Consider the following 17,941-nt stretch of genomic DNA (forward strand, 5'->3'; position numbering starts at 1 on the left):
CATGTTTAACATGACAATAGGCCTGTGCCAGTTCCGATGGCTAACTTCAGTACCACCCTGAGCGCTGCTTTCTACAGAGAATAAAAGATGCCAGCCCAGCAGAAGGGCTTTGTCTCCTTCGTTTACCGAAAACAATACATACAATTTAACACCAGCAACATTTGACACACAAAAGCAGCTCTTCCAACTGAAGGTGCATTATCCAGCAGCAGACATATTAAATGTATCTGGTGTGTTCGCCTCATTAGAAGAAAAAGGCAGCCAGACAGCCATAACAGTCAATGAGGGTTTTTGTCTTGATTGGATTTCGTCTGTGGGGCACAAAAGAACCTCGCCATTAAGATAGACCTTTATTCCTGGTAAAGCACACATATGCACACATATGCACACACACACGCACACACACACACACACACACACACACACACACACACACACACACACACACACACACACACACACACACACACACACACACACACACACACACACACACACACACAAATACGGGGCAAAAAGGGGTTTCTAAAGTGTTGTGATGCTGGGTAATGAGCCTCTATCTAAATGATCATTGGTGACAAACTCACAAAGCAAGCTTTGAGGAGGCATGCTTATGAAATGCCAGAGCTGCCACTTTATCTCCAGTAATTATAGGTTAGCTTGCAGACCCTTCAATGATCATTTACAGCGCTGCCTCCAGTGCATTAGAGGGAGTACAAAATCTTTCTCTGGCTTTTGCTTTATCTAAAAACACACACACACACACACTCGCTTACATTATCATGAACTTGCACAAACACTGAGTGGCACACAAAAAGTGTGCACACACACTCTCTCTCTCTCTCTCTCTCTCTCTCTCTCTCTCTTCTAAACCCCCAACTTCTTGTTTATCTGCAATGTGCAAAACAAGAACTCACTGAGCCGGCTTGTCTTGGCCTGCCAATCAAAAGCTGAATAGAACATTTGTAATCACAGTAGCTCTGTACCTTTCAATTACACACATTTAAAACCATTCCATCTCATCCCTGCTTATACTTTTGTAACCATTTCAGGTCTAATGCTCAGAATTTTTTCATTATAAATCAGGAATGAGGTAGCATTAAAAAAGGAGAGGTGGGGAGTGGGATGGATGAGGGATAGTGGCGGAGAGGGGAGGGACGAACTGGTGGATTTCTCCAGCCCTGTGCCTAATTGCTGTTTCAGAATGCGCATGCAAAAGGGGGGCATTACATTAATCATTTAATCACGTCCCTCGCAGGATGAGGGAACTAATGTTGCAAATACCCTTTTCATTTCACTGCCCATAATGCTATCTTATGCACTTGATGTATGGCGTGTGTCATGAATTACAGCTGCTTCAAAAGCACTGAGCGGGCTACTCGCTGTCCCTGAAGATACCTCATTACAAAAAAAGAGGGGAGAGGGATCTTTATTAAGTTAGCCTCTCATTGACAAGCAGCTTGTTTTTCTTCTATTTTGTCAATGTTTGTGTGTGTGTGTGTTTTTGTGTTTACGTGTATTTGTGTCAAGGCCTCTCGACTGTCCTCCAGCCAGTTACTTTCACTGGCCAGTTAGCAAGGCGATTACAGTCAGATTACTACATGCATTTATGAAATATTTAAATGGAAGCATGTCCTACTGTGTGTTAATAATGCCACACAAAGACAACAAATAAGGAGGGGACACAGACTAGCAGACAGAAAACAATAATGAAAGAACACCTTATATACTGAGATGTTTTCTCTAATTACATACAAATCCCATCTATCTCATCTCTTATATTATCTCCCTCCTGCCCTTCTCTTTAGTATGTTGTTTTTTTCTATACTGTAATTATGCTGTAGCTCTGATCCTTTCTGCCTTTTGGTTGCTTGTAATTATAAATCTTAATAATTTGTAGGTGTTAATGGATAAACTGAAACTAAGAAAGAGTCAGACTGACACACCTTAACTGTAGCATCCAGGTGTAATATTTTTAAACCTAGAAGTGGAGGATACATGTCTCACTGTCTGGCCTAACTGGCTACTGTTTATGTTTAGTGTTCATACCTCATTTTAGAGGAACACTGATTTCTGCCTTGAGAGAATTACTCGTGTGATGAAGGCCATGCGAAAAAAGGGAAGAAAGGATGGAGATCTAGCAAAGGTAGAGAAGTCAGAGCAAATAACAGCAAATAAAGAGACAAAGAGAGTGATAAACAGACGGTTGGGGGGGGGGTGGAGAGAAGTTTTTTTTTTTTATCCCTAGATAAAGATTTCTTTTTTTTTTTAATGGATGCTGCAGTTTCTTTCTTCTCTTAAAGAGAAGGTAACAAAACATCTCAAAGGTTTTTCCCACAGCTGTGTATATGAATATGTATAGGCCATCAACGTCCACTAAGGGCCCAATAATAAATCTACTCAAGCCGGCATATATGGATGATACACTTCTGCTAATTGTCTGTGTATATTATCAAGGGCTTCAAAGGCCCAGCAGAGAACAGCAAGTTCGGTCCCCTAACTGTCTACTGTACATGTTACACACACCAATACCATTTCAGTCAAACTAATATACACACACACACACACACACACACACACACACACACACACACACACACACACACACACACACACACACACACACACACACACACGTATACATATACAAAGAGAACACACACATTGTACACTTACTGGCACGCATAAACAAGTGCATATACACACACGCACACACACACACACACGCACGCACACGCACACACTGGTGGTGGTACATAAGTAATGCCCTCTGTTTTAAAGGTCTTGTCACAGTGCAGCAGACATGTGGAGGGGTAGAGGGGAGCTCAGCTATCCAGGGGCCAGGGGCCGGCCTGCCTGCCTGCCTCCACTAGTGTGTGTATGTGTGTGTGTGTGTGTACATTACATAGAGACAAAGACACTTGGCTGCTGCCTTGTGGGTTTAATTAGCAGTGGGTTACAGACACCAACGTTGACGTTGGTGGCTGAGCTTGCCATTTTAACATGGAGCCTGCCTTCCTGCCAGTAATAAGGAGAGCAGGAGGGTAACAGAGAGTGGAAGAGTTAAATGTGTGTGTGTGTGTGTGTGTGTGTGTGTGTTTATCTGTAGATAAGACTTTATCTTATTGAGGTGGGATGATATTGATATATAAGGTGAAAGGCCAAAAGAGGGGGGACAAGACATGTATACATTGGAGAAGAAACATCAAACTGGATAATAATCAAGTTTGTTTATTTTGGTTGGGAGAAGCATGAAATCAGGAGTGATTTCAATGAAAAGTGTGGTCTATACAAAAGCTGCAGTATGTAAAGTAGCAGGTTTTTTACATGCATGGCTTCATACAGCTATGCAAATGATCAAATGTGGACGGACACACACACACACACACACACACACACACACACACACACACACACACACACACACACACACACACACACACACACACACACACACACACACACACACACACACACACACACACACACACACACACACACACACACACACACACACACATTCCCAAGCAATATTATTTCATTTTGAACTTCAGAGAGCTAATTCAGGGTGCCAGCCACCTCGCGGCTACCTTTTCCAGGTGAGAACACTTAAAAGCACACTGAAGAGCTATTAAATGCTGATCTTGACAAGTTTCTTCAAGCAACAAAACAATAGATGACTAAACGTGTCACCACCGCTGAGCTGAGCTCCTACAGCGAGCTATGAGACGCCAGCTTGACTTGTGTACCCCCCTCCCTCCGCCCCGCACACGTAACCTACTCCCAACTACCAACATCTAAGCTGTCATCTAAATCTGACACCTGCTTTATGTAACCCCGTTTAAACTGTGCCTGTGTGTGTGTGTGTGTGTGTGTGTGTGTGTGCATGTGCGCATCGTGTTTGTAGCCAACTGGCATCTCCGGAAACATAAAAAGACTCCCTCTGACACCAACAATCACTGCTCTGAGGCACGCCACCGAGCAGCCATCTTTGTTCTGATGACGAGTCTGCCTTCTTTGTTGGTGCCTGTTTTCATATGCTGGCTGGGTTACAGTATAGAGCCAGCCTCTGACTTGCAGGGATCGGTGGAAGGGGGGGGGAGCTGAACCAAGAAACTGTTCTGTTTTGTAGCAGCCAATGTTCTGGCAAGTGTTCTTACAAAACCGTCTGCCAACCTGTGCTCTCGCTTTAAAGCTTGAAATTTAACAGTTTTCTCTCCTTCTGTCTTTCTCGCTCTCTCAGTTTGTCTTTACAACCGTGCATCCTTTTGCATTAGCTTACCAGCTTACCGGATTCACAGGCACATGGCTTTATACAGTGTATCTGTGTCCCTCGCCTAAATAACCGAGCTAAGCTACCTTCCACAGTATCCTTAGAGCACACAGACTTAGGTTTTGTTTGCGTGTGAACAGAGCGTACAGTGCAGAGGGATAGACTGGTGTCTTCTTTAAGTAAGTGTACTGAGGTGATAGGACAAGATATCAGAAAACCTGCTAATCTGATACAGGCTTGCTTCCTCACACACACTTTTGTTCCCAAGCTGGAAGGCAAACTCCTCTACCTGGACTTGTGCACATGTAGTCCAGGTTGGAAAACGCATTGCACACAGCAACTTTTCATTTACACGGCTTCTAAAATTATACTAGCTGATGCCTATGGATGTGCTATGTGCGCTGTAGAAAACTGATATTGACATTGACATGCATGTGGCACATTTTCCACAGGGGATAAGCAAACACACTTGTCAGGCAAAGGTTGGAATATGTATTCACCTCTGATTCATTTAAATCCATCGCTGTCAATTGCGGTTCCTTTGAGTGCATTGTATGTGTTGATAGAGTGTGAAAATGCAGCTTAATGTCATGTCTGGCTGCCTCTTTCAAAGACTGGTAAACACTCCTTTTATTAGTCATTTCATTTCACAGATACACCTTTTAGCTTTAATTCACAAGCTGCTGCAGAATTACCAAACATCTGACCTAAATCCTACAGCAGCTCCCCCATGGGTGGACTAGTTTCTTGTATCCGTACATTTTTCAGCTTTCTGCAACTTAATACAGACACCACTGTAGAGAAACGCATAATTTGGAAAATACGCCGGAACAATGTCCCGGTTTCAATAGTTTATGCGAATTCACATGGACATTTACAGCACGTGAAAAACACTCGCCAGATCGTTATTTCACAGTTAATTACAAATCTAATTAGAATATTCAAATTAAAGCTTTCCCTTTCTTTTCTTCTCTGTGAGAGCAGGGAGCCAGGGAAAGAGTGATAGTGAGAAAGAGAGAGAGAGAGAGAGAGAGAGAGAGAGAGAGAGAGAGAAAGAGAGAGAGAGAGAGAGAGAGACTCTCGGTGAGTGGCAATGTGATAACCTGTAATCGGCAGTGCTGCAAACACCTTCTTCCTTTGATGTCCCCCCACTAACATCCTGGCAACAAAGCCGGCCAATTACAAATGAGCTAATTAACTAAATTGTTGATGGAGCATGGAGAGTTAATTCACTCTGGCGCCTGCACCATGACAACAGTGAATAGGGGCCTTTGTTGTGGAGGTAAGTGTGCGGCCGTGCGAGTTGCCATTAGCTTTTGATGCTTTTTCACAAACCTATCAGGCCCTTCCACACCAGGAAGGAGATTTGTTATGGATCTGCGCTGCTAGAGCTGAACCCTGTCAACTGGCTGTTTGGAAGGTCAAAATGCGCTCTTTGAAAAGCAGTGATGTTTTCTTTTTGTTAGGCCCATCTGTACCCACAGAAAGGAGGTGCTGTGGTGTAGGGGATAACTTTTGTGTCTTTCACAATAAAATAGAAATTAGCTTCTAGTACAGACACACAACATCCCACATGGTGTTAAGAGGGAGAGGTGAGCAGACATCATCTCTGGGATAACATCGACATCATTGCAGTGTGCTCTTACTTCAAAAACTGTCCATAGTCCTCGCAGATGTTCTCACATCCGGGCCACTTACACACGCCGTGGCCATACAGGGGGTGGGTCCCTCCACTTTCTTCATGTAGTGAACTAGAAAAAGACAGGAGAGAAAATAAGCAAACAAGAAAGCAAAAAGAAGACCAGGGAGGGAGGTCGGAAGAGTAATAAGGGGAGGGTAGCATCGAGTTCGTCACACAATCCGCAAAGGACTGAGGAGGTTTGTGCATGCCAGGTTCCAAATTAGCAAGAAAGGGGTCAAAACATGTCGGCTCAGTTGAATCGTTCAATAACCAGGGCTAAAAAGGAGAGACAGAGTGAAAGAGAAACAAACCGAGGACGACTAAAACAGGAAACCTTTGAAAACCCAGATGCGAGGAATAATTCAGCGTGCTATCATATGTACTTAACTATTCATCTCCAATCACTCTAAACAATTACAATATCAAACTATATTAGAGACAGTTTAGACTAATGTGTGAGCCGTCATCCCCAAAGGAAACCTATAGTGAGCTGTAGCTTCGTCTCCACCACAGCCACCATCCCATCTTGTAAAGCCATTATGGGGAGGAGGGGTGGACGCTTTCAAGTAAACATAAAAAATCCAGACAGCCATATAATTTTCATCAGGAGATTAATACTCTGTGTAACTTATGTTCTTTGAGGACAATGGGGGCAGGGGTGCTCTGGCGTTTTTCAAATGGCACCCAAATAAGTTACGACCCTGCCTAGACAGCACATCCTATTAAAGATGACAGTTTAACCTTTAGGCTTGGCACTGGTGTGTGTGTCCGTCTGTGTGTGAAAATGTGAATGAGAGTGGGTTGCGTACAGTATGTGTGTGTGTTTGTCTGCTTATAGGTTATGCTTGTGCATTTATGTGTGTGGTCGCCGACTACAGTATGTGCATGCATGTCTGTGTGTGGTCCATGAATATGTGTGTGTGTGTGTGTTAGTGCTGGCAGAGCTCACACTGTGTTTTACAGAGGGGCTTTCCCCACATCGATCTGTGGCATGTTAGTAAGCAGTGCTCCTGACAATACTCCTTGTTCGATCATTATGAGACACCACACACCCCTCGGGACACAAGCAGATAAAATATCTTTCCTTCTCTTCTCATTCCCTCCCTACCTCTCTCTTTCTCTCTGTCTTCCTTCTGAAGGTATCTTTTTCAAGCCTACCTTCAGTGGTACTGGAGAGATAGCATCTACTTTAAACCAATTACATAGCACTTCCACCTCCAGTGTGAGTCTCTCCCAAGCATCCACACACACACACACACACACACACACACACACACACACACACACACACACACACACACACACACACACACACACACACACACACACACACACACACACACACACACACACACACACACACACACACACACACACACACACACACACACACACACCCCCACCCTAAGTCCTTATTATAATATCGCCCAAGAAAAGCCTTTGAATAATGCATGGGCCAGATAGGCAGATATGTGAACAGTCAGTGTTTTGGTGCTGGGTGCATTTATAAAAGACGCCATCACAAGGATAAACATCTTGGAAACGCCACTCAAGGCATCACGTATTCTGTTTACATGACAAGCAGGCAAAGAAGGTAATTTTCAAAAGAGAAAAAAAGAGAGAAAGCACTAAATACTTAATGTACAAGGAGGTTACCTTGTCTTGCCTGCCAGAGAGGCTTGTTGTAAGCGTGTCTGCCTGCATGGCTTCCTCTCCCTGCTTTTGATATCTGTGTGCAAGCTAAGTGTGTTCAATGGCATGCGTGGTCCCCTGGGAGAACAAGGCTCTTATTTTTTTGAATATTACCAAGACACTAATAAACTATTGAACAAATAAACAAAACATAATGTTTTCCCTCTTGTAACAATGTTGTTATTTTAAACGAGGACAAACCCTCTGGATGGCAGTGCGGCGTTCTGATGTGTTCCTACATCGAATCATGGCACAAAAACAACAAGCTTGTGTGACGGGGAGCAAACTTTTCATCTTCTCTGCCTTTTTCCTTGATGTTGGATCATAAACAGATGGGTGGATGACATTTCAATTATTTTACCTCTCTCGCTCCCTTTCCCGTTCCCTTTCCCTCTCTCTTCTGTGGTTGAGGGCGGGGGACTGTCCATTGGCGATGGAATGGTGAGAGATGGGCGGCGATGCTTTGGCGGGATTAGAGGAGGAGGTAGTTGAGGAAGAGTTGTTGGTGGAGAGGTCTAAACCGCCGCCACCCCCGCCGTTGCCGGTGCCACTGTTGCTGTGTTTGATGCCGTTGTCCTCCATGCTGTGAGCGCCGCCTCCAGTCACATCCTTCCACAACTGCTGGAGCTCTGCGGGGCTTAGGCCAGCTGGAGAAATCAAGATGGACAGGAAAAAGAGAAAAGGCCGGGAAACAAAGCCAGAGAGGGGATCAGGGGAGAGGAAAGGAAGAGGAGGAAGGGACAATTGAACTTAACGTATACAGTATTTTGTATCAATAAGACTGCTCAACTAAATGCAAACCCTAGCAAACGTTATTCAACAGTCAAAAAAGTTATAAAATAAGTATAAAACTGCATCACTCAACTCAAGGCATGTCCTCAGTGAAAGACCATCATTTTGTACTGCTTTACTGCAGACCTGAATTTGAACTCAAACTGTACTGCTCAATAAAACCAAGTGTGGTCTTCTGCTTCTCTGCCCAGTTAGACATTGATTAACTGTTAACAGATCACTTGTGTAGTCCTCAGTCTAAAAGACTTGTGTGTTTTCAACGAGGAACAACTATAAAACATTGATGACAATGAGTGTGTGCATGTTCCATCTGAGATAAACAAGCACTGTAAGCTGCTGTTTTCAGCTTGGCTAACTAATTGATTTCCTTCTAACATCTTCCTGCCTGTTGTTTTCTGCCTGCGCCATTTTAACAACAAACATAGGTGTTTACTTGGCTAAGGAGAAGAACATTTAGCCTGCTCTCTCCTCTCTGTCCTTTTATTCTTCTCTTTCTCCTCTCCCTGGCTCTCAGTGAAGGCAATAAACAACAACAACAACAACAACAACAACAACCAGGGAAGAATAGAGGGGGTTGGGGAGCAGGGGAATAGAAACAGAGATGGAAAAACAACAAACACAAACAGAGGCAGAGCTGAGAGAGAAACAGAGGTAGACAAAGAAAGCCACAATCAGACAAGAAGAGAGAGAAAGGAAGTGTGAGAATGAAAGACTAAACAAAACAATCATGTGGAGAGTTAGGGACAAAGTGGATGGCAGAAGAGCATACCAATGAGGGGAAGGCATACAGACAGACACACTTTGAGATAACGCAGGGGGGACACAGGTGCATACCAATGAGAAAAACAAAACCAGGCAGGATGGGAAGACAGAAGAGGAGTGGGACAGGACATGTAAGATGGAAATGTGACAGCAGGAAGGGACAATGACACTTACACCTGCAGATAAAACACAGGAAGCATGTGACCACCAGTGTTGCAAGTCACATGCGCAAGATTAAACCAACTATAGTGCCTCCTCCGTCTTCCTACCAGTGCCTCTCCTCTCTTCTTCCACTCCGCCAGCCCTCCTCGTCCTCTTACCTGACTGGGGCAGGGTTTGTCCGGGCAGGGCGGCTTGGCCGGGAGCGGGCCCAGGCAGCGAGAGCAGGCCCTGCCGCTGCATGTTGAGCAGGTGCTGCTGCTGCTGGAGCTGCTGCATCTGCAGGAGCTGCTGCTGGAAGACGAGCTGCTGGGCGGCCAGCTGCTGCTGCTGCTGCTGCTGCTGTTGCTATAGAGAGGAGGAGGAGGAAGAGAGGAGCAGGAGAGGAGCGGAGAGATGAGAAGAGGAGGGAGGGAAAATTACAGACAAATTAACAACTGAGAGAGTGGGAGAGGAGAGAAGACGGAGCAGTGTTTGTGCTGTGTGTGCGCGGAGAGTCTGCACTCACTCTCCTCTGCCGTGACCTTAGCTATACCTCTCTTCTTCTGCCTCTCTGCACGCTCTCCCTCTGTCTGTGCTCACTTAAGTCTTCCCTCCTGTTTTTTGGGCTGTACCACAGTGTTCTCACAGCCTTCTCCTCTCTTTGTGTGTGCTAATGTTTGTGAGCACACACACACACACACACACACACACACACACACACACACACACACACACACACACACACACACACACACACACACACACACACACACACACACACACACACACACACACACACACACACACACACACACAGCTGTGCTGATATACCAGCTCTCAAGCCAGTCAGTGTATGTAGCTTGTGATTGTGTATGATACTAAGCCTCTGGTTTTAATCCCCCATCCCACCACCCCCTCCACCACCCCTGATAGTTAATTGTCCCGCCTTCACCGATGGTCTGTTACAGCTTATGTGGCCAGAGGGAGCTGGCAGAGTGAGAGATTTGCAGCATCACATGTGTGTGAATGCATAGACACAAGTGCAAAAACACACATATGCACACACATGCACAACGCTTGCCCGCGCCCCCCACCCCCCTCGCTGCTTCACAGACTTGTTTATGACTGGGCCAGACAGGCAATTGCGTAAGCCCTGTGCAAAACAAAAACAACAACAAAACCAAAAACATCAAACTCGTGTCACCGCGGTAAAACAAGTCAGAGAGGGAGTGAATATTCGGGAGAAACAGAAGCATTAAATCTAAAAAAAACTCAGGTAATAATTGGCTCTAAGTGTACACTATGTACACACAATTGATGCAGTATATTCAGTCTTTCTAGTGTTGTGTGTCAGTATTTGCTCTCCTCTCCAATATACATGTGTATGTGCATACAGCATGTCATGCTCACATGTTTCTGTATGTGTGTACCATGGTGGACCTGGAAAAGCATGGAGGTGGGGAGTAAAACTTGTGATGCGCTCACTGGAAAACAGGCTGCATAATGGAGTGATGGAAGAAAGGCAGTTTGTCCCCCCCACCTGCCCCCAGCCTGCCTCAAGAGAAATAAGGGAGCAATTTCTATTCCATATTTGATGGCGGGGCCCCTGAAATTCACAAATCCAAACAGAAACAAAGCCGCCGGGAGGTCAGTTGCGGCTTCCTGTAGGGGCAGCATAATGGGCTGCTTGAGGAGACACTGAGATGTGCAACACACACAGAGAGAGGGAGAAAATAAATTGTGTTTATGTGATACCTTTTTTCTGATCAATTTAACTGCTTCCACACGTACAGTATTTGCCTGGATGTGGCCGTGGACTGCATCTCAGGGTTCAGCGCCGCGTGACGCTACACAACGGCTACACAATGTGGCTAAGGCTGTAATGCTCATCTCCTCTTCTCTGATAGCCAGAGAGATAGGAGACAAAGCCATGTCTGTTGACTGGCTGCCTGTCACTGTGATTTATGAGCGGCGTACACTGTAACTTCAGTCGTGGTGTATATGTTTGTGTGTGTTTGTATGCCTACAGAAACAGTTCTTAACGAGTTGGACCCAGGACCTTTGTCTCTGGTCTTCTTTCTAGAAATCAGTGAGTGTGTGAATATGTGTGTATGCAAAACAGTGTGTGAATGTCACTTGTTTGGGGGGGTGGGTTGTCTACTCACCAAAAGCAAATTAACCAGTTGATTTTGTTAAATTATAAAACCAGAAATCGGTCATCTGAAGTTAATAAACAAAACGAAAGGTATGCTCTTGGTTGACAAAATGAGAATGGATTTACAGACTTCAATCTGATTGTGTGGTGTTAATTAGTGCGCATGTTTGTATGTGGTGTACCTACCTCTTTAGCCTGCTTGCCAGGGTGCTGCTGCTGGAGAAGCTGCAGATGAAGCTGCTCCTGTTGCTTTTTATAAAACTCCTGCAGGTGTTGCTGCGCGCGCGCGCGCACACACACACACACACACACACACACACACACACACACACACACACACACACACACACACACACACACACACACACACACACACACACACACACGTGTAAGAGAATGAGTGAATATACATATTTGTCTAAGTCCAGATCTCTAAATGGTCTCATGTACAGTATAACCCTTAATAATGCTGTTGTATTCATAGGCCATGAAGGAGGGTTGATCCAGGATTTATTTAATTTCTTTTCAATGTTTTAAATGATATTACACAGACTTTATGCCATTTTGGTGATGTATAACTAATCCCCCTCCCCCCCAAAGTAGGTACCTTACAATTAACTAGACAATATCTCCTAAGCCTGCACTTTTTCAGCTCTGAAACTATTGCACATTATAAATAACATGTTCTACTGCTTTTGGCATTTGTATCGTAGCTGTCTTTAACAGTCCTCTCCATATGGACTTTTAATAGTCCCACAGTTCTGTAGGGGGCAACAATTCATCATATTAACTACCCATTTGGCTGCCAGAGTGCACTGGCTTCCCTTGGAGTGGCTGAAATAAACAGAATAAACCGTCTCAGGAACAGGTCTGCTACATTGAAGTGATACCTTTAACACACATACTATGACAGCTATTTAGACAATAATTTCTGTTTTATTTAATATAATCTTCAGATGGCGTTTTGGCCTGAAAGAAGTCCATGAAGCAGGCCAGTGGAATGCTTGGTCCATTTCTCCACTAACTGAACATAGACATATCCACATGGTTTTACAGACACTAATATTAAGTCCTTGGAGCATTATAACTCTTACTGTAGTCACTTAATCAACAGAAATCAACAACAGAACTTCATTCTATGCACACTAAGTACAGGTTTTGACCATGTGATTTCTGTTGAGTTAGGACTATAAATGCTTAAAGGAACACGCCGACTTATTGGGAATTTAGCTTATTCACCGTAACCCCCAGAGTTAGACAAGTCGATACATACCCTTATCATCTCCGTGCGTGCTGTAAGGCTGTCTGACGGATCCAGCGGCATCAGCCCATCACAGAACAGGCAGGTGAATGGTTGCAGTAATCCTACTGCTCCGAATAAGTGACAAAATAACACAAACATGGTCCTATTTACGTGTTGTGATTTGTAGAGTGACAGCGTGTACAAAAAACAACGTAACATGAGACACAGCCATCTTCTAACCGTAAACAAACCGGGAACTATATTCTCAGGCCGAAGAATATAGTACTTGGGCGGAGTGATATGCTCGCAGCAAGCCTGTCTGAGAATATAGTTCCCAGTTTGTTTACTGTTAGAAGATGGCTGTGTCTCATGTTACGTTGTTTTTTGTACACGCTGTGACTCTACAAATCACAACATGTAAATAGGAACATGTTGGCGTTATTTTGTCACTTTGTCACAACGGAGCAGTAGGCTAGTTGGAACCAGTTACCTGCAGGATCTGTGCTGGGCTAAGCTAATGCTGGAGCCGTCAGACAGCGTTACAGCACGCATGGAGATGAGAAGGGTATGTATCGACTTGTCTTACTCTGGGGGTTACGGTGAATAAGCTAAATTCCCAATAAGTCGGCGTGTTCCTTTAATGTTTTGTATGACAGCATCCATTCAAAATGATGAACTTTGCAATGTTAAGATCGACCATGTAATATTTATAACACTGTACAAACAACATGTAAACTAAATATGTAAAGTGTACCATTGTAAGTGCCTTTGGTTGCTGTGAAAAAGGCAGTGCTAAAGCACGCTACTGTTCTGAAACCAAATCTGGAGTCTGAGTGCTCTTAATGAAGAGGAATAATCAAAATGATTGACATTCTTAATTAAACAATTCTCTCTCCCTTAATCAAATCTATGAATGAGAAATTAATTTAAACTCTGACATAAGACTGTGCCAAATGTGTGCTTTCTCAAGCTGATTCCAAATATTACATCATCCGTCACCTATCATTCAGCTCTTGGTGTTCAACCCAACCGTTCTCTACTCTCTCAGTCCCTGATGGATGCTTGTCAGGGAATTGAACCAGCGACACACTCAAGACTGTTAATTAGAGGTGACACGAACATGTTCGTCAGTTTCAGATTCCTCTTGCTAAGCGTGTCAAGGACACAGGGCTGTGGTGAGTTGGCACGAGTGACTGATGGCTGCTCTACACTGGAGCACAGGAGTGACTCAGGGTTGTGTGAGGGGTACACATGTGTTAAGGTGTATGTTTGCACACACATCAGACAGCAATGCCAAATGAGGGTGTTTTAAGTCTTAATGAGTGTATACGTGTCTCTCCAGGTCAGTGTAAGTGAATGTATTTGTGCCGCTTTGTGTGTAGGTGTGGGAAATCATGCATATGTCTGTTTGTGTGCATCTACAGCCTACTGCTGATGGGGCACGGCTTGCATCCAGGTGCACGTGTGTCTGCGTGCCACCACAGTGTTTGTCCCTAAATGTTTGTCGGAAGGTGCATGCATTCAAGTGTGAGTGTGTGTACCTGCTGCAGCATTACCGCCTGCTGCTGTTGGAGCAGGGCCTGGAGCTGCTGGGGGGAGAGCACCTGCTGCTGGAGGATCTGCTGCATCTGTTGCGGCGTGATCACCTGGGGACTCATCATGGCCACTGACACTGGAACCTGGACAGGGAGGATGAGAGAGGTTAGGGGTGGCATGAGAAGCAGAACAGAGAAAGTAAGAAAAGAAAGGTAGAAAGAGGGGTGATAAACAGGAGAGTGGGTGAGAAAGAGAGGACAGAAGGGTAAACAATGAAAGCATAGGTGTGAAATGGATAGAGGGATGAGTGAAAAAAGGAGAAAAGTTGGAAAAATAGAGCATTGGAGACGTGCGTCAGGCCTACTGGCATGGATCTACTGGGAGTGTGGTAATTGATGACTGAGAGGTAGGGAGAGCAGGCCTCCCATGGCCGTGACGCTTGGCAGCCTAGAAGAGATGCTGAAGGACAGATGGGTGCTGTGCCTTTGTGTTGCTCATCTTATTTTGCTCTGCCTCCACCCCGCTGGGAAAAGTAAGAGATTTAAATAGACGGAGACCTTAATTAGCAGGACCCTTGAACTCCCCCACTTTAGCGTGCCTGTCAGTGCTTCTGTTGTGGAACAGCGTGAAAATGCACAACTCTAAAGTTGATTGAAACTACACTGATAAAGTGGACACATCAGCATGATGAAGGTGGGTCGTGGCTTGGAGGTTGGGGGTTCAACCCTGAGCAATATTTTATGTTGTGGGGGGGGGGAGGGGAGGGAAATGTGGAAAAAAAGACTTCAGTTTATGTAGCAGAGATTCTTTACTAGATATCTTCTGCAGTGAACGAGTTTTACATTCTCACAAAAGCAGCCAAAAGCACAATTGTTTCTTTCTCTCTGTCGACTCGCCTTGTTGAAATATGTATGTCATTTTTAGGAGATAATCATTAAAATACAAGCTGTCAAACTCCAGTAGAAGACCTTCACCAAAACAAAACAAAGATACATATCCTGAATTTCCGCAAAATTCTTCTAAGACGGCAGCGTGAGCGACTTCTGAGACGGCAGATCAATAGGATACGTTTCTCTCCGGTCTTTGATTGTGTGCACACATTCTCACAGCCGAGTGTGGGCTAACAGTCAGATTATGGAGTTTCGGCTCCTTGTGGCTGCTTAAAAATTTAACAATTTTGCAAAAAAAAAGAAATACTGTGTTCAATGATGTTGACTTTTCAGTGGTGTTTGGGGAAAAACTAAATCAACATAAGTGAATGAGTTAGTATCCAACACACTGCAACAACACAATGGCTCACCAGCTGATTCTCCTTGACTAAATACCACTAGCGTAGACTCGCTTCACTTGACTGATTGAAGTGACTCAAATCACATCTTCCTTCCCTATATGACCTTTAAAATGTAATTCTATCAGCTTCTAGCAAACCAATGTACCACTGTTACATTTTTTTGGGGGGCTGAAGGCTGCATCTTGTCAACAATAATTCTTGAGAGACAAGCTTTATAACAAAATTAAAATATCAACATGTAGTAACACCTTCGCTGACGCTAATTGTGACAGTGTTTGGCATGGAGCGGCCATGACAGTAGCTAGCCTATATGGCGTGTCAAGGGGCCAATAAGACATCCCTGTCCTCATTGCCAGCTAATCAAGCTGCCTTGATTACTTTCCATGCATGTCTCTCTTTCCTCCCTCTCTCTCTCTGTCAGGCCTTGACACGTCCTTGTTTGGCTCTCCTCTCCTCAATGCCTACCCCCCACCCAAGGTTTTCCCCCCTCTTTGATTAGCCGAGACATTTGCATGGTCACTACACATTTTTCATTTTAGAAGTCATTATGCATTAGTGGCTCCTGATCGCCCGCCTTGACTAATCCTGATGAACTGAAAATCACAGCTGAAGGTCAACTTCCAGCCGGCCCCGCTGCACATTCATATTCATATTCAAACAAATCCTGCCTCCATTGTTCATTAGGGTCTTAGAGAGAAGGGACTCCATCTAAGGTGGAAGAGGTGGAGGAGGAGGAGGAGGAGGAGGAGGATGTTGTGGTACATCTCTTTTCTTCTCTGGACTCCTCCATGCAAGAGTGCCAAAAGAAAATGCATTCACAATAAGCGAGGTGCTGAACAAAAGCCGTCAAAAGTTGCAAATTAAAACAGTCCATGTGTAATTATGCAAATGCTGTGCTTACACCTTCAATGTTATTAACCCTTAAAGGTACATTTGCTTGGTAAGTAATTACCCCCGCAGTCACTCCCGGTTTTGTGTTGGATGCCGTGACAATGGGACGAGTGCAGCTGAGAAACAACATGAGTGATGCACTCATTAAGACTATTAATTGGATGCTAGCACAAAGATGTTTTGGTTCACAAAAGGGATGCAGGCTTAGACATGTAGGATTTAGCACAAATGTATGCGCATGCATACATAAAGTGGAATTAAATATAAATTCCTTTTTCTTACTGTTTCTTCATTGTGTAAGTGGTGCAATAGAAGCATTCAGATACCTGTACATGAATAATGCTGCTTCAGCAACAAGACTTCAACAAAGAACAGCAGAAAAAAAAACAGCAAACAACCAGATTATGAAATACGGAAGCTCCTTTTATACTTTTCATTAGCTTTTTAAGAGACATAATGTGTGGTAATCATGTTCATTTCTCTGGTGCTCCAAACAAAAAGAGGGAAAGGAAAATGGAGAAAAGGCAGGAGGAATAAAGAGAGGGGAGAAAAGGCACTGGCCCACGTCCATTGTGAAGTGCAGCACAATGCTAATTCCAGCATTTAACTGCATGCTTTTCTGCTTGACGTATCAGAGGCTCCAAGATGAAAGCAGATAAGTAATTGCTCTCCTGGTTCTTATTCTTCACTGACAACCCATAAATTTAATTTTACACACACGTTCATTTACATTTTCGAGTATATGACATGATAATTGCAGGAATATAACACCTCCATTTTGCAGGATACTGCACGAGGGCTTGATTGACGTGAGCGGTGAATTGAAAGGAACAGGAGGCCGAATTGCCTCTCATAGAAATGATTTCGCCACGAAGGGATAAAATTAATGAGCATTTACTAGACGATGGCAGTGGCGTAAACATCCACACACACACACAAACCGCGAATAGACTCTCAGAAGAGGAGCCATGGTATCCAATTGGGCTGTGCCTCTGTTTCTCTGTAATCCAAAAGGATATATTTCCAACACTTGTGCACAAAAAAATATTAATGGGATTTATTAAATCGTTTGAAATTAGCTGCAGCTGATGTGGCCATTGGGGACCTCAATAACAGAAAAGGTGCTTCTCCTGTTTTTAATGGAGCACATTTGGATGGAAGAGAACAGTTTGCAAATGACTTTTGAACAAGTCATTTAAATGTAACCACTGCTTTGCAAACATTTGGAAGCAAGATGCTTGTTTTTAACAGTGTTCACCATTTGAACCCTGTTTGTTTATGTGCCCTGTCTTAAAGAGAACAATGAGCTGTATTGACATGAACTTTGAAGCCATGTGGTTCGCCCTCAAAGTTGGAGAGCAAAACAAAGGACCTTTAAATTGGCTCCTGATGCGAAAACACTGGTGGGCCCTCACCACAACAAGCAGATCATTACACCACTCTTGTCACACCCGCAGCCTGTAACCAGCCTGTCCAATGCCTCG

General features: G+C 44.2%; 1 protein-coding gene across 9 annotated transcripts in view; it reads right to left on the reverse strand.

Annotated features, from left to right (window-relative positions):
• The window catches only part of foxp2 (forkhead box P2), a 105,397-nt gene that overhangs the window by 20,060 nt on the left and 67,396 nt on the right, over positions 1-17,941 (reverse strand). For 6 of the 9 annotated variants that reach the window (XM_039791330.1, XM_039791331.1, XM_039791335.1 and 3 more), the window contains 5 exons: positions 14,281-14,418; positions 11,683-11,772; positions 9,470-9,707; positions 8,008-8,293; positions 5,920-6,024 (listed from right to left, as the gene is read on the reverse strand). In XM_039791330.1, coding sequence (XP_039647264.1) covers positions 5,920-6,024; positions 8,008-8,293; positions 9,470-9,707; positions 11,683-11,772; positions 14,281-14,418 — 857 coding nt within the window. The remainder of the gene's footprint in view (positions 1-5,919; positions 6,025-8,007; positions 8,294-9,469; positions 9,708-11,682; positions 11,773-14,280; positions 14,419-17,941) is intronic. The other 3 variants (XM_039791336.1, XM_039791333.1, XM_039791332.1) reach the window with 1 other exon arrangement.

The sequence above is a fragment of the Perca fluviatilis genome, chromosome 23 (assembly GCF_010015445.1).
Source record: "Perca fluviatilis chromosome 23, GENO_Pfluv_1.0, whole genome shotgun sequence".
NCBI lineage: Eukaryota > Metazoa > Chordata > Actinopteri > Perciformes > Percidae > Perca > Perca fluviatilis.